The sequence below is a fragment of the Fusarium vanettenii genome (assembly GCF_000151355.1).
Source record: "Fusarium vanettenii 77-13-4 chromosome 6 genomic scaffold NECHAsca_20_chr6_4_0, whole genome shotgun sequence".
NCBI lineage: Eukaryota > Fungi > Ascomycota > Sordariomycetes > Hypocreales > Nectriaceae > Fusarium > Fusarium vanettenii.
The window spans coordinates 346819-364276 of NW_003315865.1; the positions used below are offsets into that span (position 1 = coordinate 346819).

Genomic DNA, 17458 nt, shown 5'->3' on the forward strand with positions numbered 1-17458 from the left:
CTTGGACAAGGCACAGCTTTGGGATTCTTTCCCATCAAACAAGGACAACTCTGCCTGGTCATGGTTCAGTACAACGGCAACGACTAGTATCGTGCGCTTCCATTGAGCGCTGTGCTTGCATCAACCTGGCTAGCATCACCCAGCTAGTGCCACAAGACGCCCTTGGAGACTCACAGCTAGTCCTTCCATGTTGCATCACATCAGTCAGCTTGACCCTTTCAGAAGAGGATTTGGAGCACCTTGCTTCACATTCCCAGCCGCCTCTTCGGATGCCTTGATTAAGAGGCGGCTGGGGCTGTGGTCAACATTGAATATTTTTCTTCGACTAGCAGGCCCCTGGGCCAACCCCGGATTCGGAGGCCTCAACACTCTTTGAGGGTCGGCCCTTGGCCCCGGAACCCTTTCTCAAGGGCCGGCCCTCGCCTCAAACACTCTCCTCGGGGGCCGGCCCTTGGCTCCGACATTCTTTTTAAGGGCCGGCCCTCAGCTCGGGTACTGTGGCGGTGGCCCCTTTCTTCTCCTTGTCATCAATGACCTCTGAAAGGGGCCATCGGCCACAGTAACAAAAACACAGTTATCAATACATGACGGCATCAAAACCCAATACCGTAACCGGGGATGTCTCACCCTATGAACTCTTCTGACATCCCCGGAATTCCACCCTTCCTCGCATCGACATCACTCACGATGTGATTGTCGAGCAGGACGAGGCTCTGCTGCCAGCCCTGTCTGCGCCACCGACCAGGTTGATGCTGACGAAGCTGCCAGCATCACCTGTTCCTGGGAGTCATGATCCGCAAGGCGAGGTTGGTACTGAAGAAGCTGCCAAGAAGGCGACGGGGCTGTCAAGATTACCACTATCACTACTGTCAAGGGAGGCACCTGGGATATAAAGTGTAAGAAGATTATCGGAAAAGAAGGCGGTCGAACCCTTTCGAATCCCGCCGGAGGATGGGTTGCTTCAACCCTTGGCAGCCCCTGAATGTCCATATCCAGAAGGGCTGGGCTTCCGCTATCTCTACCATCGAGGCAGCAAATACCTGCAGCCCGACCTGCTCCGCGCTTCAGGAGACAAGGGCGAGGGAGGACGCACTGGAGATGCCCTTGTGGTTGACCATTGCATGGCTTATTCTGGAGATATCGTTGATGAATCGAGCACCAAAACGTTGCCTCGGTTGGCCAGCCAATACTAGGCCGTGGCGGAAAGAATGACACCCTATGAGCCTCAGTCTCATGGTGCCCCTTCTTGGGGTGGAGGATGGAAGATTTCATCCAGGTGTCCCCTACTTCATGGGGTTGGCTTGGTTTCGCCTGTCGTTATGAGGGGAGCAAGTGTGCATGGTTCCAACTGAGATGATATCGGAGTGAAAAGTGTCAATGGTTCCTCCATAGCGGGGAAGGGGGATGGGTTTCCATGGTACCCCTTCTTGGGGCCCAGAGAAGCAAACATCACATTGGTGTTTGCTTCTCTGGGGTGCATCATGTGTGCCCTGCAAATCAGTCAAGACAGACAACCAAAGAAGCAAACATCACATTGGTGTTCCGAGGGCCTTCGCCTCATTCGACATGGCTGAACGAGTCTCCATGGCACCCCTTCTTGGGGCCCCAGAGAAGCAAACATCACATTGGTGTTTGCTTCTCTGGGGTGTATCGCAACTCCCTTTCGGCTACATCTCCAGTCTGTCAAAATCTCATGTTGGGAAGGGGTTCAAGCAAGCAAACACCACATTGGTGTTCCAGGTGCGCCTCAATGTATTCAACATGGCGGGACGAGCCCTTGGGTGGAAGAGAAGGATGAAGACCTTGGCGATTTTTGCCCAGGACGTTCGCCAGGAGTTCCAGAAGGATGCCCACCATGACGACACCTGGACTTAGCACCATCCCTAGGCCCTGCGCAATAACGTCGACGTGAGTATACCCTTGTTGTTTGTTGTTAACATCGGCTAACCCCTCTGGCAGCTGGTTAAGCATGACCTTGGTCACTGCAAGTACACGATGCTACTGGACAACAAGCTGCGCTTGTCTCCCTTGCCCAAGTACCCTAAGAAGATTGATCAGTGTTCAAACAAACACCAATCAATGGGAAACCCTCATGGTCCCCCTTTTTGGGGCCCCAGAGAAGCAAACATCACACTGGTTTTTGCTTCTCTGGGGTGCATCATGCATGCCTTGAGGCTGTACCGCCAGCTCGTCAAGATCTCTTGTTGGGAAGGGGAATGTTACAAGAAGGAGAGGAGTCTATCTCGCAGCATACAACTTGGGTGTGATATGAACTCAGCCGTTCCGTTTCGATGTTCTCGACCCTTTCATCATCCTTTCTCAGCCCCTGCAACAACTGGAAGGACTCGACAGACAGCCCAGAGAAGCAAACATCACATTGGTGTTTGCTTCTCTGGGGTCCATCACATCTTGCCTCGAGGCTCTATCTTGAGTCGGTACGAAGCGGTATCCTGGGTCCTTGCAACATCTCCTCTCCACATCGTCTTGTTCATGCGTTGGTCGTCTTGTCGATTTCGTCTAGAGGAATCATCTGAAAGGGGGAAGCGCAACTTTGACTGGCATGGGACAGACGTATCTGAGAATGTTTTAGGGAATGGGACAAATGCATCAGGAAAGGTCTGGAGAGGAGCAAGACCAACGTCAAGACTCATGCCAATAGTGCCACCGCTCCAGATAGTCAAGACAAGAGAAGGAAAAGACGGAGGGGATAAAAATAAATAATTTTCCTACACTTGTCCCCCTTGACGTGATCAACTATCAGCGATAAGCCTCGATCAAGAGCTATGTAGATGTAATGTCAATGTACGCTCTTATTGCTACTCGTGGCTATGTGATGCAATTTACCCAAACCTATGCCACTGATGCCATGCTTATGCAGTTGAAATGACCCTAGTTATACAGACTCCCCATGGAAAACCCATATCCGCCAGACAATGGAAGAATGAACCCCGTGAAAGCAACAACTCCTAAGCAAAAGAACGCTCAGAAAACAGTATCACCCCTATACGCCTTGTCCACAGTGCCCTTGCACACCTCGTCCTCCATTCTCTTACCATCCCACATGACATACCCAATACCTCTCAGTCCATATACAAACCTCATGGGTGCAAAGGCATGGTCGCCTAGACGGAACCTCTCGTGGACTCTATCATAGTATACCTTTGTCCACATCTGTCGCGGGTGGTCGTCTGTCACGTCGTCGTCGGCGTCGACCTCTTGTGCGAGGCGGTCCATGTCGGCTACACGCCAGACACCACGTTTCTCGTTGGGTCTCTTGCCGCGGTTGAATTCTTCTAGATCTTCTTCGAGACAGCTCTGGCAGAGGGTGCTTGCCTCGCCGAGGGAACATTGCCACTCCTCATAAGTGGAAGACTTGAGCAGTTGGCTCAGTCGAGGAAGACCCAGAGATAGCTTTACATGTTAACTAGCGTTGTTGAAGTGTGTCAAGATGTACTCACGCATCGTTGCTCTTCAAAGAGCTGCGTCTTCTCAGTCAACCATTCCGTCAGGTTCTCACCCCATTGAAAGCCATTGACAACAACTTGACGATAGGCTGGAGTCGCCGACAGGATGGTCAGCATAACTAATTACAACAAAAATACGTTAAAAACAAGTCGCACACAAAGGAGTAGAAGGGGGAGTCATCCGTTTATACGAACGAGCCAGTCTAGGGACGCACCACCGGTCAGTCTCGTCTCGAGATAATCATACACGCAGGCCAGCTGCTCATTCACCCAAGGTGAATGCCGATCAAAAAAGAGCTTCTTTTGCTTCTTGTCGGGCTTTGTATCTTCTTCTTCCTCGTCTTGGTAATCGTCGTCGCCGTATCCGGATGGGAAGAGGTCTTGCTCCTTGTCTAGCACCTCTTTATCTAGAAAGAGGTTGCGGTAGATCTGGAAGCGGTATAGGGCCCGGGAGATACGGTACTCTTCTCCTGGAGAGAGACCTTGGTCATCCGAGATGGACTCGTCGCTGTTTACACCATAGAGTCTACGTAGCGAGCACAGGGTAAACTCCTCACGCAGCTCCGACAGGGCATCATCGATGCGTCCGACCTGGATAGCCTGGCCGAGGGACAAGTGCAATAGACCACCATCGATACTCTGGAGGGGAGAGTCGTAGCACTTTGTCAAGAAGGCCTCGGCGTCAAGGCCGTTCAGGTCTCTGACGGATTTCTGCGACGTGTACGCGGCAACGGCCAGAGGTAAAAGGTTCTCCGGGATCTGGGAGCGGAGTATGTCTAGGGGTAGGGACGGAGTGTCTAGCAGAGCAGAGTAGAAGATGCGGTGGCTCAGCACTACGGGGGGTAGAAGCTGGATATTGTCCAGCAGACGGAGGATGTCAGCGACGAGATGTAGCGGCAAAGACGTTATAGAAGCCATTGGGTGTCTGTCAAAGTGTGGGAGACGACTTGAAGGAGCCAGCTCCAGGTCTCGTGAGATATGTAGGAGACGTCCATGGTTTATAGGAGAATCTCGGAAGGCTCAAACGTTGCATGTCGATGAATGGCACGACTTGTACCGTGCCACGTTGGTCAAAGCACATGAAGCCGGCACTGTAGGGCACTGTAGTGGTATTACTGGCCCCCGAAGTGGTCTCATCCATCTCCCCACACTCGCATCGCACCCTGGATCTAAGATATCGAGATAGATTGACGACATTTTATTACGTGGAGAAGTACGGGGTCAGACCTGTCCAATATGATATCTGAGGGGGTTATCTGTTATCTGGGCATTCCATTCATTCATTATATTCATGAGTATCAGCATCCAATCCTGATTTTGTCTACTGAACAGTCTATGGTTTCCAGTTCCTTTTATTTAACCTTGCTCCCCTTTTTTGTCTATCCATCATCCCCTTGATTCTTTCTCTCCGAGTCTATCCGATCCGAAAAGAGCGCATCTAGGCCCATGCGCGCCTGAGATGCGCGGCCCGAAAATCCAACGGCCGGGCGGCTGTACCACCAACGATCGTCCGTTTCACGCCTGCCTCAGGCCTCAGCGACCGCCTCCTCGGGAGACTCCTTCATGCAGTCCTCCTTCTCGACCTCGACCGATGGGACAACGATGCCGAACTTGTCGTAGGGAAAGTCGGCCAGGGTGGTCATGTACTCGGCCCAGCCATCGTTGAGCTCCCCGACCTGGTGGAGGTCGACAGCTCCGGCCTCGCCCGTGCGGCCAGCAAGGACCTCCTCCTCACGTCCAGCGTACTCCTTCTTCAGCATCGGGTGAGGGCACCAGATGACGCGCATACCAGCACGACGACCAGCCTCGACGCCGGGGACCGAGTCCTCGAATACAAGACACTCCTCGGGAGTGATGGGTCGCTCACCAGCAGGGAGTGAATCGTTGATGGTCTTGAGGGCGAGGAGGAAGATGTCAGGCAGGGGCTTGCCACGACCAGGAGTTAGACGAGAGTCGTCACCCAGGACACGGCGGTGCGAGGGGAAGACGGCAAAGAGCTCCTGGAGGTGATCCGTCTTGACGCGAAAGTTGCCCAGGTGGGAGCTAGTGGCGAGGGCAATGTGAACGCGGTGAGGCTCACTATCGCGGTTGTTGGCCTTGGCCTCGGCGGCAGCAGCACCGTCCTTGACGTCCCAGTATCGAGTGCGACCGAGGTGTCCCAGCATCTCGGGAATACCAGGCAGCGGCTGGGTGTGAGGGAACAGCTGCTTCTGCAGGGCCGTGTTCTCGGCGAGGTACTCCTCGGGGGAGATGGGGAGCTGAGCCCAGTCGTGGAAGATCTTGTTGGCCTGGGGGCCGGGGCGACCCTGGAGCTTGGCCTTGATGGACCAGGGCAGGGTTCCTTTGCCGTACTTTTCGAGGATCATGTTGATGCAGTTGGTGTAGATGTCTTCGGTGTCGAGCAGGAGGCCGTCCATGTCGAATAGACAGGCCCGAACGGGCGGGAAGCTGTAGTTGGAAGCCATGGTCAGCGTTCTTTGCTCTTATCACAGGTCAATCGGAGGGGGGGCTGATCAAAACATACTCGGTACGAGGAGCCATTGCGGCGGAAGCAAGCGGACAAAAGGGTGCTTGCTTAAGGGAACAAAAGGCAAATGGGTATCAAGCAGTCGAGGCCAAAGAAAAGTAGATACAGAAATGCCAAAAGCCCGTGGCCAAAAGAGAGAGAAGCTCAGCTTGAGGAGAGAAGAGAGAAGGAAAAGATTGCGGTCGAGGTTTTTTTTTTATCTTTCAGCTGCTGGAGGGCGTTGGTTGGGGACGCGGGGCAGTGATAGCGATAGCGGGAGTGACTCTTCTCGCCGTGATTCACTGGCACGTGGCGGGGAGTTTGGTCGCTGGGCGATAAGCGTTTGTAGGCGAGCCCCTCACTAGAAGGTCCCCCGCAGCGGGGGCCTCTTCAGTGGATGTCGTTTGCGGCTAGGCCAGATACGGACTAGAGTGTTCCGTCGCCGGGAACAACCTCCACTGTAGCCGTGAGGCTCATGGTTGATCAGGTCCGTCGATCTTGTTTAAAGTGAACCCAGACACGACAACATCACGTCTCCACTGCATAAACTACCACACGGCATCTCGACCTCCATTCCTTCCTAGGAAGATTTCAAGGAGTCCTTTCTTTCAGACCGCTAGTTGTGTGGCTCACATATCTTGAAAACTCTTACCCTCACCGACTGAGCTCGTCAGACCTCGCAACTCCTGGTCTGCATCACGTCAATAGTGACACGAGTCCCCTAGACCACAACAGCGATGAGCTCAACCGACAAGAAAAAGGATGACGCGATAAAGAAGCCGGATGTCGAGGCGGACAAGGACAAGGCCGAAGAGGTTGATGGTGAGGAGTTGAGGTTCTCACCAGAAGAGGAACAAGTATGTTGGATTTATTTACCCTGCATAAGCATTTATATGGATATATCACGTCATATGCCAGCCACATCATTAAACTATTCTTATCTCTCATCCTCTTCAAGCTCTGCCTTCTCTCTTTACACAGCCAGGTATCATCATCTAACCTCCCCAGGCCCTAGTCGAAGAATCCACCACTGCCAAGGAAGAAGCCAACGCCCTATTTGCTTCCAAAGAGTATCAAAACGCTCTAGACAAGTACGACGATGCAATCACCTCTTGTCCAAAGTATCTATACTACCCACGAGCTGTCGTATACAGCAACATTGCTGCCTGTCATCTCAAGCTTGAGCAATGGAAAGATGCCATCAAGGCCGCGTCGGATGCCTTGAGTTCTCTGGAGAAGCTCGAGCAAAAGGATCTGTTACTGAACCCAGATGGGAAAAAGGAAGAGGAAGAGAAGAAGAAGGAGCAGGATGATGATGTTGAAGAGGAGATCGTCAGCTCTGGCGCCACACGAGCTGCTCCGGCCCCTGATTCGACAGATGATGCTGTCAAGACTCTCAAGGCCAACATCCAACGTATCCGCAGCAAGTCTCTCATGCGCCGGGCTCGCGCTCGATCCGAGGCAGGTGGATGGCAAAACTTGGCCGGTGCCGAGGAGGACTACAAGGCCCTCGCCGCCAAACCCGAGAGTCTCGCACCAGCCGACCTCCGCATAGTCCGGACTCAACTACGACAACTACCACCACGCACCAAGGCCGCTCAGGAGAAAGAGATGGGGGAAATGTGGGGAAAGCTAAAGGATCTAGGAAACGGCATCCTGAAGCCGTTTGGACTGAGCACGGAAAACTTCAACATGGTCAAAGACGAGAAGACGGGCGGGTACAGCATGAATTTCCAGCCCGGCGGGGGCTCCTCCGCGAAATCCTAAGGATTAAAGAAATCGAAAAAGAAAGATTTTTCTTCTACTTTGTTTTAAACCGGCAAGTCCCAGAAACATAGAAGAGAGTAATAGACATGCCAAGAAACTCCAACGCCGTCTAAACAACTTTGACATATACTTTGAGAAACACTCCTTTTTTTTCTTCGACTTACAACTCTCAGTCCTTACATCTTCAGCGTCTCTCACAAGTTGATTGTGAACCCTCACTTCAGAGTGAAGGAGGGTTGAACGAACCCGTCCGGTTTGGTGGCTCGTACCAGTTCTGGTACGGGTGGTTGGGTAACTTGAAATCAGCAAAGCTCAATGGGTTCACCGGTGTCTTTGTTCCCACTGCAGCCATGACTGGCGGTGTGGAAACCCTCCCTGACATCAAGGGCATCGAAGCCCTCCGCACGGATGGCATCCCCTGGCTCTGGCTTAAATCCGTCTTTGGACTAGGTACGGGTAGCTTCATCCGTTCCCAGCCCCAGATCGTCTTCAGTTCCATCTCTACAGTACTCAGTCGCCAGCCGCTCATCGTGTTGATCCTGTCGAGCATGTCGAGAACTTCGGCCTGTTCGCTGGGATTGGTGAGGACAGCACCAGCTATTGCTAAGCAGCGAATGGCCACGATGGAAACACCACGGTCGTTGGTGTGGGCAACAATGCCGCAGACTTGGTATGCGTGGTGAAGTTGCAGAAATCGCATCCTCTCAGAGGATGTGATGGATTCCAGGGGATGTGTTTGTGAGAGGATGCAGTGGGCAGCGTGGTAAAGCAGACGACCCAGCGTTGCTTCCCGCTGTATCATCCTATCTCAGGTTAACTTACATCTTCACTAACATTCTAGATAAGAGGTCGACTTACCATATACGAGGGAATGCCGACTTTGCGGTTGACTTGGACTGCTTCACATAGCCAAACGGATGCATCGTCCTAGGACAACTGTTGTTCCAGTCATCGCACAGCCTCTTCAGTTCGTGCCACTGGGACATGCGGTTCCCCAACCAGATCTGTTCATCCCTCGGGTCCATGTCCTCAGGCTTAGCCCTTGTCGCTCGAAAGTTGGCAACCTTGGCCACGATGTAGAGGATGCGGTGCACCCACGCCTGTTCATTCCCAATCTCGCTCTCTGGCCCTTGACCAGGAACTTCAAAGTCGACACCCCATTCATCAGGGTTCCACGTCGTTTGCCAGTTGGCCGCAAGACAGTTGAGAACTTCGGTTCCTATGTTCAACCAGAAACACGCTGATCCAATACCAGTGCTCCTAGCATTCCACCCACACTCTCGTACCAGTGCCCGCGAACCTGCGATGTGACTCATCCTCTGGGCGGGCTTCTCACACATGATCTCGTACACGTTGAGGACAATGGCCGTGGTGGCGCACTCAGCCGTGTTCCGGTCGGGGTTCTGCAGACTGCGGAGAAGCTGCGTCGTGGCCGTGTTGTAGTAGAACAAGGCTTTATCGTGGTTCTCTGGTGAGACGAGAGAGATGTGCTTGACTCCACAAGCCAGGAGGGCGTTGAGAAGCATGGTCGACTTGAGGGCGTGGTACGGAATGTTTCTACCAAAGTGCTTGTCCTTGTTGAACGAGTCCATCCATACACCAACCTCTTCGACAAAGATCTGCATGTAGTAGACCTCGTCAGCCGAGGTTAGGATGTCACGCCCCATGGTCTCGCTCATCTCGCTGGGGAATGGCTGGATAGGGTTATCACGAAAGCCCTGCTCAACGGGTGCTCTCTCCATGCGTGACGGCTTGTCAAACTGGGGCATTTCCAAATCGACTGTCTCAATACTTGCTTGATGCGGGGATGGCCGTTTTCTTACTGCCACAAGTTGCTCCTGGTTAAAGTCTGGCCGCGGGGTTGTGGTGGAATGTGTCGACGATGAGGGAGTTGCAATATTGGAAACATCGCTTATCATTCCTCCACCATCATTGGCTTCAGCCCTTGCCATGTCCTCATGATGCTGCAGCAAAGATGTCTCTGAAGCCCTCGGGGTGCTATCGTCAGGAGCCATATAATCGTGGAGCCGCCGCGAGCCCGGCCTGTCATTCGGACCCGGCTCTGGATACTCCTCTTCCGTCTTTAGAGGCTTCGGATCCTCTTTTTCGCCGACACTATCAGGCCCCAGATCATATGGGGCATAGCGACCGAGACCACCCTGGTACTCGGAGGCGATATCTCGAGACTCGTCTTGGAACTCGACTAACACGGTCAGCACAACTTGTCCGGGGTCGACTGGTAGTTGCTTTGCGTACCTGCCCACTCCTCGGGAGGTGGCATAGAAGCAGCAGGCCTGTGGAGGTTAATTTCAAGAAAGTTGAGACGTACTCCTCGTTTGCATTCACGGCCTCGCTTGCGGCAGTTGAGGCAGTCCGGCGAGGCCTCATCGCACTTGAGGTGACGCTCCCGGCACGTCAGGCACCCGGTCCGTACGCGTTTTCCCTTTGCCGGTGTTGAAGCTGAAGCTGAGGTTCCAGTTGTCCTTGGGGTCGTCATCCCTCTGGTGTTTTCCACCGAAGAGACTCCCGGCGGCGACTGATGGGTGCCTGTCCCGTCGGAAGCCGGGAAGCTCTGGTGGTGGAATTCGAGAGGACGACTAAACTGAGGAGGGTTTTCGGTCGTGTAGGAGAGCGGTGGTTGGCCATGCCACTCTTGGGAGAAGGGCATGGTCTGTCTGCTTCCAGAGTCGTCATTTTGCATCGCCGCACCGAGGCTAACACCAAGCACGGCGATGTCATTGAGGCTTTGGTGCGCAGACACAGTTATCCGCCTGGCTCTCCGGGCAAGAGGCCAGGTGAGGGTTGAGTGATTATGTCCAAGTTACCGGGGGATGGTTGGTGTTAGTGTTTGGTGTTGATTGTTTGACACGGAGAAGAGAGGCCTATGATATCGTCCAGCCTCGGGAATCTCTTGATCAAAGCAGCCAATGCCTAGAGACGGCCAGCACGAGACTCGATGAAATCATAGGATCCACGGACCACAGGTGACAGCCGGTCGGTTCCTGAATCCCCGAGTCGGGAGACAAGGCCGCGCAGGTTCGGGATTGACTCCGCCCCACCGTCGGAGGTAGGATAGGACCCAGGCAGCGCGTGCGATAGGGCCGGCAAACGGGACGTTGCAAGAGAATGAACCGGAGAAGGGGAGCTGCAAAGGACAAAAAAGACGGCAATTGGAATCCCTAGCGATAACCGAGCCTTTCTTTACCTTGATTAAGGAGTGCTGTACTTCTGGGGACAGCACCCTGTCCCGCCGAAACCCGAGGCGCTGGATACATCTATATGAGCTGGAGTAGCCGGCGAGCCCATCTCAAGGTCGGGCCAGGCCCTGTCGTGCGAGTACGAGTGGCATTCGGCTGTGATTCGGAAAGGCCTGGCTGACAGATGCTGAGACCATTACACGGGCATTGCTTTTGTGTATCGATCTCTCTCTTTCTGCCTATTTCTCTGTATCCTCGAGGGAGACTTTAGAGTGAGAGATTTTAAGACGGCTCTTACAACTTCTGGGCATTGGACCGACAACGACCGTGATTCGCATGACAAATCCATGCGTCGCTATCAGTCAATATCAGAGACAAGGAAAAAGAAAAGAAAAAGGTATATGCCTCCCCTTTCCGGCAGACCAAACTGGGACGGAGCCAAATAACACCCATGTGCCGGATATGACCTCTATCCCCCCATGCATCACACATGTGGCGCCCAGGATCATGACTTGGTTCTCTGCCGGAAGCCGGATTGACAGGGCGTGTGTGAGAGAGAAAGGGGAAAGGAAAAATGTCTCTGGGGGAGCGGATTTTTGGACCAATATCGTCATTGCCTCTTTTCCTTCCATCCGCCGGCCTGTTTTCGCTTATTGAAATCGATTCGTCAGTGTCAATATCCCTCGTGTGTACCGTGTGTCTCGTCCTGCGGCAGAGCGCCCCCATTGACTCTCCTTCTTTCGCTCTCACCCTCCATCAGACGATGTGTTGGGATACACGGCTTTCAAGTCGTACCGGTTACGCCTACATGGCTCAAAAGTGTAAATTGGCTGTCTGTGGTTGCGTGGCACGCCTGCTGCTGCCAAGTCGAGCTGAAGAGTCGAAGCGATTGTACCTGTTGTGCTTCCTTGGGTTCGGAGGTGGTGGTTTCTCAGCTTGGAGGCCTGGAAGTCTCAACTCTTGATGCAGATTGAGATGACTTGCAGATGGTGTTGTGCAACACCGAGAGTAGACCGAAGTTTTGTTAGGGTGAGTGCCCATCTGGACTACGAGTGCATACAGAAGGTTTTCTCAAGGTTCGTATTATATACGTCGTCCATGTCGCAGTACCTACCTATATATAGCAAAGAATAGGTATCAAAAACAAGTGTTTTGTGCAGTCTCGGGCGTTCTTTGGAGGTTCATGGGGTTGGCTTCTTGGCTCAACGTTCCTTGGGCATTACATCTAACCCACGTCTCTCTCATCCATGGATCACGATTGTCGACGGAATCGACAGTGGAGAGCCTCAAGTGCTCACTCCTTGGTTACTCTCACCTCACCTGGACATCTGGGGCGCCGAGGCAAAGAAGGAAGCGACACAGGCAGGGGAGCAGAAGAACGCTTCTTTTATTTTATAGACTTATTTGCACATTCTCTGTAATGAAGAATTATAATTAGGACTCTGTCAACTCCATGGCTATGATTTCGTGGAAGATGTTGACAAGTGAGTGTTGCCGTGATAATGACCAAAGCGCATTGGTGTTCCACAAACACCCACTCAAATTCCAAGCTCACCTCGCCAAACTCATCAGATTCCTATAACCTTCACCAACCAAAGAAAACATGGCATCTTCTGCGCCGTCACCGAAATCGATCCTCCGCGGTCACAAATCACAAGTGCACGCCGCAGTCTTTATCAGATCCAACGAGCGGCTCGTGACGGGCGACGCGGATGGCTTCGTCGTCGTCTGGGACCTGACCATCATGCGACCCAAAGCCGTCTGGCGCGCGCACGAAAAGGCCATACTAGGCATTCGCGGCTGGGGCGACGACAAGATTATCACGTAAATTGCCAACTTGGTCGGGAGGGAGAGTTACTGATTGTGCGACAGTCATGGGCGCGACATGAAGCTCATTGTGTGGAAGCTTGGCGAGGCGGATGAGGAACGTCTCAGCAAGGCGCTACCGGTGGAGGATGTTGCAGAGCCTAGGGCGCAGCCTTGGATGCTTCATCTTCTTGAAGTGAATACCCTCAACTTTTGCGCTTTTGCCGCTACTTCTACCGCGCCCGGTTCTTTCGACGCCGCTTCTGAGATTTTCATCGCCGTGCCCAACACTTTGGCCTCTGACGCTGTAAGTTAGCATCGTCTTTTCAGTATTCAGGCGGCAGACTCATATGCAACAGATTGACATATATACATTACCGTCGCAAATGCGGGTGCATACTCTCAAGGCCAAGGATAAGACGGGCATGGCCATGTGTCTTGCTCTCCTCCATCACAACGACGCTCTCACACTCATCGCCGCGTTCGAGAATGGATACACCACCGTTCAACGTCTCGAGTCCGATGGTCAATGGACGACGACATACCACTCCCAAGCTCATTCGCAACCTGTTTTATCCTTGAGCGTGTACCAAGATTACTTTATCACTTCCAGCGCAGATTCCATCATCGCCAAGCATCCCATTCCATCAGACCTCTTTTTCCCCATCGAGAACACCGAACCACAAAACAGCACTGAACGAGTCGTTGAAATCATAGACGAGGAACCTAAAGCTCCCAAGTCTCTTTTATCAGCGGCCCTAAAAGGCTCACCCTCACAGAGGGAGTCGGCTCCGCCTCGAAAAGGTGTTCCCTGGAAAGATCCTCTCAAAACCATCAACACCAAGCATTCCGGCCAGCAGAGTCTCTCCATACGCTCCGACGGAAAGATATTCGCCACGGCAGGCTGGGACTCCAAGGTTCGGGTGTATTCAGCCAAGACGATGAAGGAGCTAGCAGTGTTGAAATGGCATCAAGTAGGATGCTATGCCGTTGCTTTTGCTGATGTTACCATTTCGGAAGCAAAAGAGAAGGAGAATCAACAAGCAGATGAGCCAGAAAGCCAAAACCAAAGTATCGTGAGTAAAAGAACCGGTTCTCTCATTCGAACGGGTCTCAGTGTCAAGGACCAGCGAATAGCCACGGCAAGAAAAACGCATTGGATTGCAGCTGGTGCCAAAGACGGCAAAATCAGCCTATGGGACATATATTGAACCTATCGCCACTCCAGGATATCGCTTAATAAATCAAATCCTATCAAAATCATTCATGTCGCTGCCAAATTATTGCTCAAATCCTTTGCAAAACAGTCTGATGTTCTCGCATGGGTACGGTATGCGAGCTCAAGCACCACGCCAGCCAGCAGCGTATCACTTGTTTCTCAGAGTAGATAACTATTGCCAGTCGTTAGTAAAGGCAACATACGCAATGGATAATCACCATTCGCTTCACTCACCTTGCTCTGTTCAAGTTTGATCCGCTTACGATCCTTTGACCTCGTGATGCGTTGACCTGGATCCTGTCAGCTATCAGGGAGCATAGCCAACGGTGTTGACAATCTTGAATCTCACCATCATCATACGCATCGCTGAATGATCCCCGTTTGACAGCTGCCACCATATCCTGATGATCCACGCCGCCACGAGAGCATCGCGCATGTCGGCGCTCATCTCGGCTGTGATGACAAGGCTCATGCTCGCCATCTCATCCTTGACCTCACGAGCTATCAGCTCCCCTTGCGCATCCCTCCACTCGTATCCAACTGCCTTGTCCCGCGAAGGGTTCACCTCGAACAGCGCATCTTGGGCTTCAAGCTTTCGATCGGCACCCTTCACCGCACGCTCGAAGCGATATCCCTTCCCATGTCTTAATATCCCACCAGCTCGAAAACTAGAAGCTCCAAACGAACACGGCACACGACGATTCGCAGCCTCGGCGTGGTACGCAAAGTTGGGAAACTCGGCAGCGGTCGGGTGCTTTAGATCAAAGAGGTGTCTATTCCGTAGAACGACCTGTGATGTCCCGGCTGATGTCTTGACAACTTGATCAACCCGTTCGACCTTTACGCTGCGGTCGTTCTCGTGCAAGTAGCCGATAGAGTGGGAGAATTCGTACAGCGGCGGCGCTTGGGGGTCGGTTGAGTAGACGAAGCGGCCCGAGATGTAGAGCGTTGCGGGGCCGAGGACGCTTTTGGCGGGGACAGCTGCTGTGGTATTGGTGATGGTTTCGTAGGACGGGAGATCCTGATCCTGATAGTCTGGTGGTAAATCTTCCATTGTTGAATTATCGCAGAGAGGATGGATAAAGAGAAGAGTAAATAACCGGATCAATGGAGAAATCGCCAAGAAGAAAAATGTCGCGTGAGCTTTGCTGTGTTGTACTACAGTCACCCAACTAACCATGACGTCGCAGGATCATGATGCCCACCCAAGACAATATATACTCTCTGCAAGACCCCCGCTTGCTAGGATGTTCTAACCATCATTGGTCGGCTATCTTTCATACCCAGTTTCAAATGAATAGTTGCGCTAAAGATAAGGCATTCTTTCAAGAGCTGATCCCCGACGTGGAAGCTGTCAAATTACATCTAGACCTCGGGTGTTACAGCGTATTGCGCCCCAAGTCACCAGCGTATTACGTCGTGACTGTGCCACAGCCTGGCGTATCGGTTGGCAAGCTACTACGACTCAGCCACTGTAGCTGAGAGCTCTGACCACTTGGCTTGCTGCCAGCCACTTTGGTGGTGCGGGGCTACATTTATCCGGTCACTCCGCAGGTATTATACGAGCACATACGAACACTGCATAGTCCAATCACAGAAAAGTTCCTCCATGATGGGCAGTTCAGAAACAATCAGCAGACGGCCTGAGGAAGCGCTCACACAGGATAATGCGCATTTATGACATCTTCACGTTGTCCTAGGTTGTGGATCTCACATAGAAAAGGTTAAAAGGTTAAAAAGCGAGGAGGATAGCGCAGAGTCAAAGCCAAAAGGCATCAATGACAAAGAGACTCCTGAGAGATCTTGTACTGCCCGCGAACCGTTGAGGCAGTTATTCCAATGGTTTCGCCTGTCTTCAGCTAGCCAAGGGCTTTGCACTCTTGTGCTCTAGAAGCCCATCCTCCTGGTCTCGAAGCCAACCGAGGATTGAGGTCGAGAACAAGCTTCTTAAACCTGGACCCAACTTCCCGAACCAGTGTACTCCAGTGTTGCCTCCGTCATGAAGCTCATTTCCATCTCCCTAGAACCTCCAGGGAGGTTGGAGATCATCATAGAGGTCTGGGCTTCGTTCTGGAACCACACGGCCACCCTGCTAAGCGGGGTGATGTCCTCGGTGCCTGGGGGAAGAGGGGCATTGGCGCTGATGTAGATCGGGGCATTCTGACCGTTGATTCTCTTGAAGAGGACTGCAGCAGCCGCGCCGGTCCTGTTGACAAAGCGGATACCATCTTTAGGAGCCGAGGAGTCATCGTTGATGGGTCCGTCGGTAAAGTCCTGGGGTAGGGTGTAACTCTGGCCTAAATTGATGCCGACGGTGTTTGTGGCCACATCGACCAGGGCTGAGGATTCTAGTAAGTGTGCTGCAGGTAATGGAGAAGTTGGGACTGGTAATGACCTCCTGGCTGAAACGAGGTCGTACTGCCAGCGATAGCATACGAGTCCTCCCACTGAATCGTGATGTTTGCGGCAACACCTAGTAGTCCCTAGTGAGAAAGTTGTAACGATTTAATTGAGCTTTGGGGGTCCGTACTGTTGGTTGAGGCGATCACGTTGTAGCTGACTCTTCCACCGGTCTGAACACCAGTGGCGAAGCAGAGCTTGTAACCTTGCTGGTTAAACTGCCGGATCATGGCAGGGTTGACCCTAATGTGGAGTGTTTTGGTGACCATTTTGAAGGATGGCTAAGATTATACGGAGATAAAGATAGGGTGTCCTTAGGTTGGCTGGTGGATTAGGTTTCTCTACCGTTGTTGGTAAGGAAAGGATGGTGAGCAGAGATGATGGAGGCTGTATTTATACTCATCAGGAACATCTCCACGAGCACCTAGCAAATAAGGTGTCTGAACTTGTCGTTAAGGTATGGAACGCTCTTCAGGCATGACCGGCATTTCGCGAAGCCCAGGGCTTCAGTTGCTGGGCGATCATGGAAGTTTCATTTGATTGAGATACGCACGTAAAGACGGGGCAGTCATCTTGTTTGGGTTCCAGCCATCATGCCTTGGCTACTCAAGCCAGCGATGCTATTAGGGAGGGGAGGGGGTTGGCCGCTGAACACCACATTGTCCTATATTTTCTCAGCCTATCTGAAAGTACAAGTGTTGCTAGCCACTTCTATGTAGGTGTCCAATTTTGGAACTGGTTCGTTGCGTCGGCATACTCTACAAGTTACAACATCAGTAGCTAGCATGATTAAGTTCGAGTATGATCTTCCATGGAATGTGATTCAACAGTCAACATATGCTACGATTAATATTCCAAATTTATTGTTAAGAAAAGCTAGCTGTATCTAGGTCTTGGTAATAAACATTTCATATATCTAACCCCGCAACCTGAATGTGGCTTGATACTACAGAATACTGGTCAGACGTGGTAGGATCAACAAGAGTTATATCTTGGACGGAACCACGACCTGGAAACATCGACCAAAGCCATGAGCCTTGCCCAGCCGTATGAGAACATCACTCTGCTCCAGTATCACTCTAGTCTCAAACTGTGCCAA

The 17458-nt window shown here is 52.3% G+C and overlaps 7 protein-coding genes across 7 annotated transcripts; 2 read left to right on the forward strand and 5 right to left on the reverse strand.

Annotated features, from left to right (window-relative positions):
- Positions 1–2982: 2982 nt before the first annotated feature.
- Positions 2983–4382, reverse strand: NECHADRAFT_81487 (uncharacterized protein; the record flags this gene model as incomplete). Its single annotated transcript, XM_003045040.1, has 3 exons — positions 2983–3411; positions 3459–3583; positions 3680–4382. 3 exons carry the CDS (start codon positions 4380–4382, stop codon positions 2983–2985), a joined length of 1257 nt encoding a protein of 418 aa, XP_003045086.1.
- Positions 4383–4990: 608 nt separating this feature from the next.
- NECHADRAFT_81488 (uncharacterized protein) lies at positions 4991–6005 on the reverse strand (the record flags this gene model as incomplete). Its single annotated transcript, XM_003045041.1, has 2 exons — positions 4991–5912; positions 5989–6005. 2 exons carry the CDS (start codon positions 6003–6005, stop codon positions 4991–4993), a joined length of 939 nt encoding a protein of 312 aa, XP_003045087.1.
- A 702-nt stretch (positions 6006–6707) lies between these two features.
- NECHADRAFT_94298 (uncharacterized protein) lies at positions 6708–7737 on the forward strand (the record flags this gene model as incomplete). Its single annotated transcript, XM_003044630.1, has 2 exons — positions 6708–6827; positions 7042–7737. 2 exons carry the CDS (start codon positions 6708–6710, stop codon positions 7735–7737), a joined length of 816 nt encoding a protein of 271 aa, XP_003044676.1.
- Positions 7738–8591: 854 nt separating this feature from the next.
- On the reverse strand, positions 8592–10405 carry NECHADRAFT_43849 (uncharacterized protein; the record flags this gene model as incomplete). The annotated part of the gene is made up of 2 exons (XM_003045042.1): positions 8592–9940; positions 9994–10405. The coding sequence occupies 2 exons, from the start codon at positions 10403–10405 to the stop codon at positions 8592–8594; spliced, it is 1761 nt and encodes a 586-aa protein (XP_003045088.1).
- A 2132-nt stretch (positions 10406–12537) lies between these two features.
- NECHADRAFT_43580 (uncharacterized protein) lies at positions 12538–13951 on the forward strand (the record flags this gene model as incomplete). The annotated part of the gene is made up of 3 exons (XM_003044631.1): positions 12538–12603; positions 12826–13047; positions 13100–13951. The coding sequence occupies 3 exons, from the start codon at positions 12538–12540 to the stop codon at positions 13949–13951; spliced, it is 1140 nt and encodes a 379-aa protein (XP_003044677.1).
- NECHADRAFT_100839 (uncharacterized protein) lies at positions 13913–15044 on the reverse strand. Its single transcript, XM_003045043.1, has 3 exons — positions 14309–15044; positions 14194–14249; positions 13913–14131 (listed from the first exon to the last, which is right to left on the reverse strand). The coding sequence occupies exons 1-3, from the start codon at positions 15011–15013 to the stop codon at positions 14119–14121; spliced, it is 774 nt and encodes a 257-aa protein (XP_003045089.1). The 5' UTR covers positions 15014–15044; the 3' UTR covers positions 13913–14118.
- Positions 15045–15906: 862 nt separating this feature from the next.
- NECHADRAFT_81493 (uncharacterized protein) lies at positions 15907–16628 on the reverse strand (the record flags this gene model as incomplete). The annotated part of the gene is made up of 3 exons (XM_003045044.1): positions 15907–16298; positions 16379–16432; positions 16490–16628. 3 exons carry the CDS (start codon positions 16626–16628, stop codon positions 15907–15909), a joined length of 585 nt encoding a protein of 194 aa, XP_003045090.1.
- Positions 16629–17458: the final 830 nt, after the last annotated feature.

Bases quoted from the DNA above. Each gene is read 5' to 3' on its own strand.
- NECHADRAFT_100839 (XM_003045043.1), bottom strand. From the start codon at position 15,013: ATGGAAGATTTACCACCAGACTATCAGGATCAGGATCTCCCGTCCTAC. The intron at 14,250-14,308 runs GTGAGATTCAAG...GACAGGATCCAG, and splicing joins CAGCGATGCGTATGATGATG to GTCAACGCATCACGAGGTCA.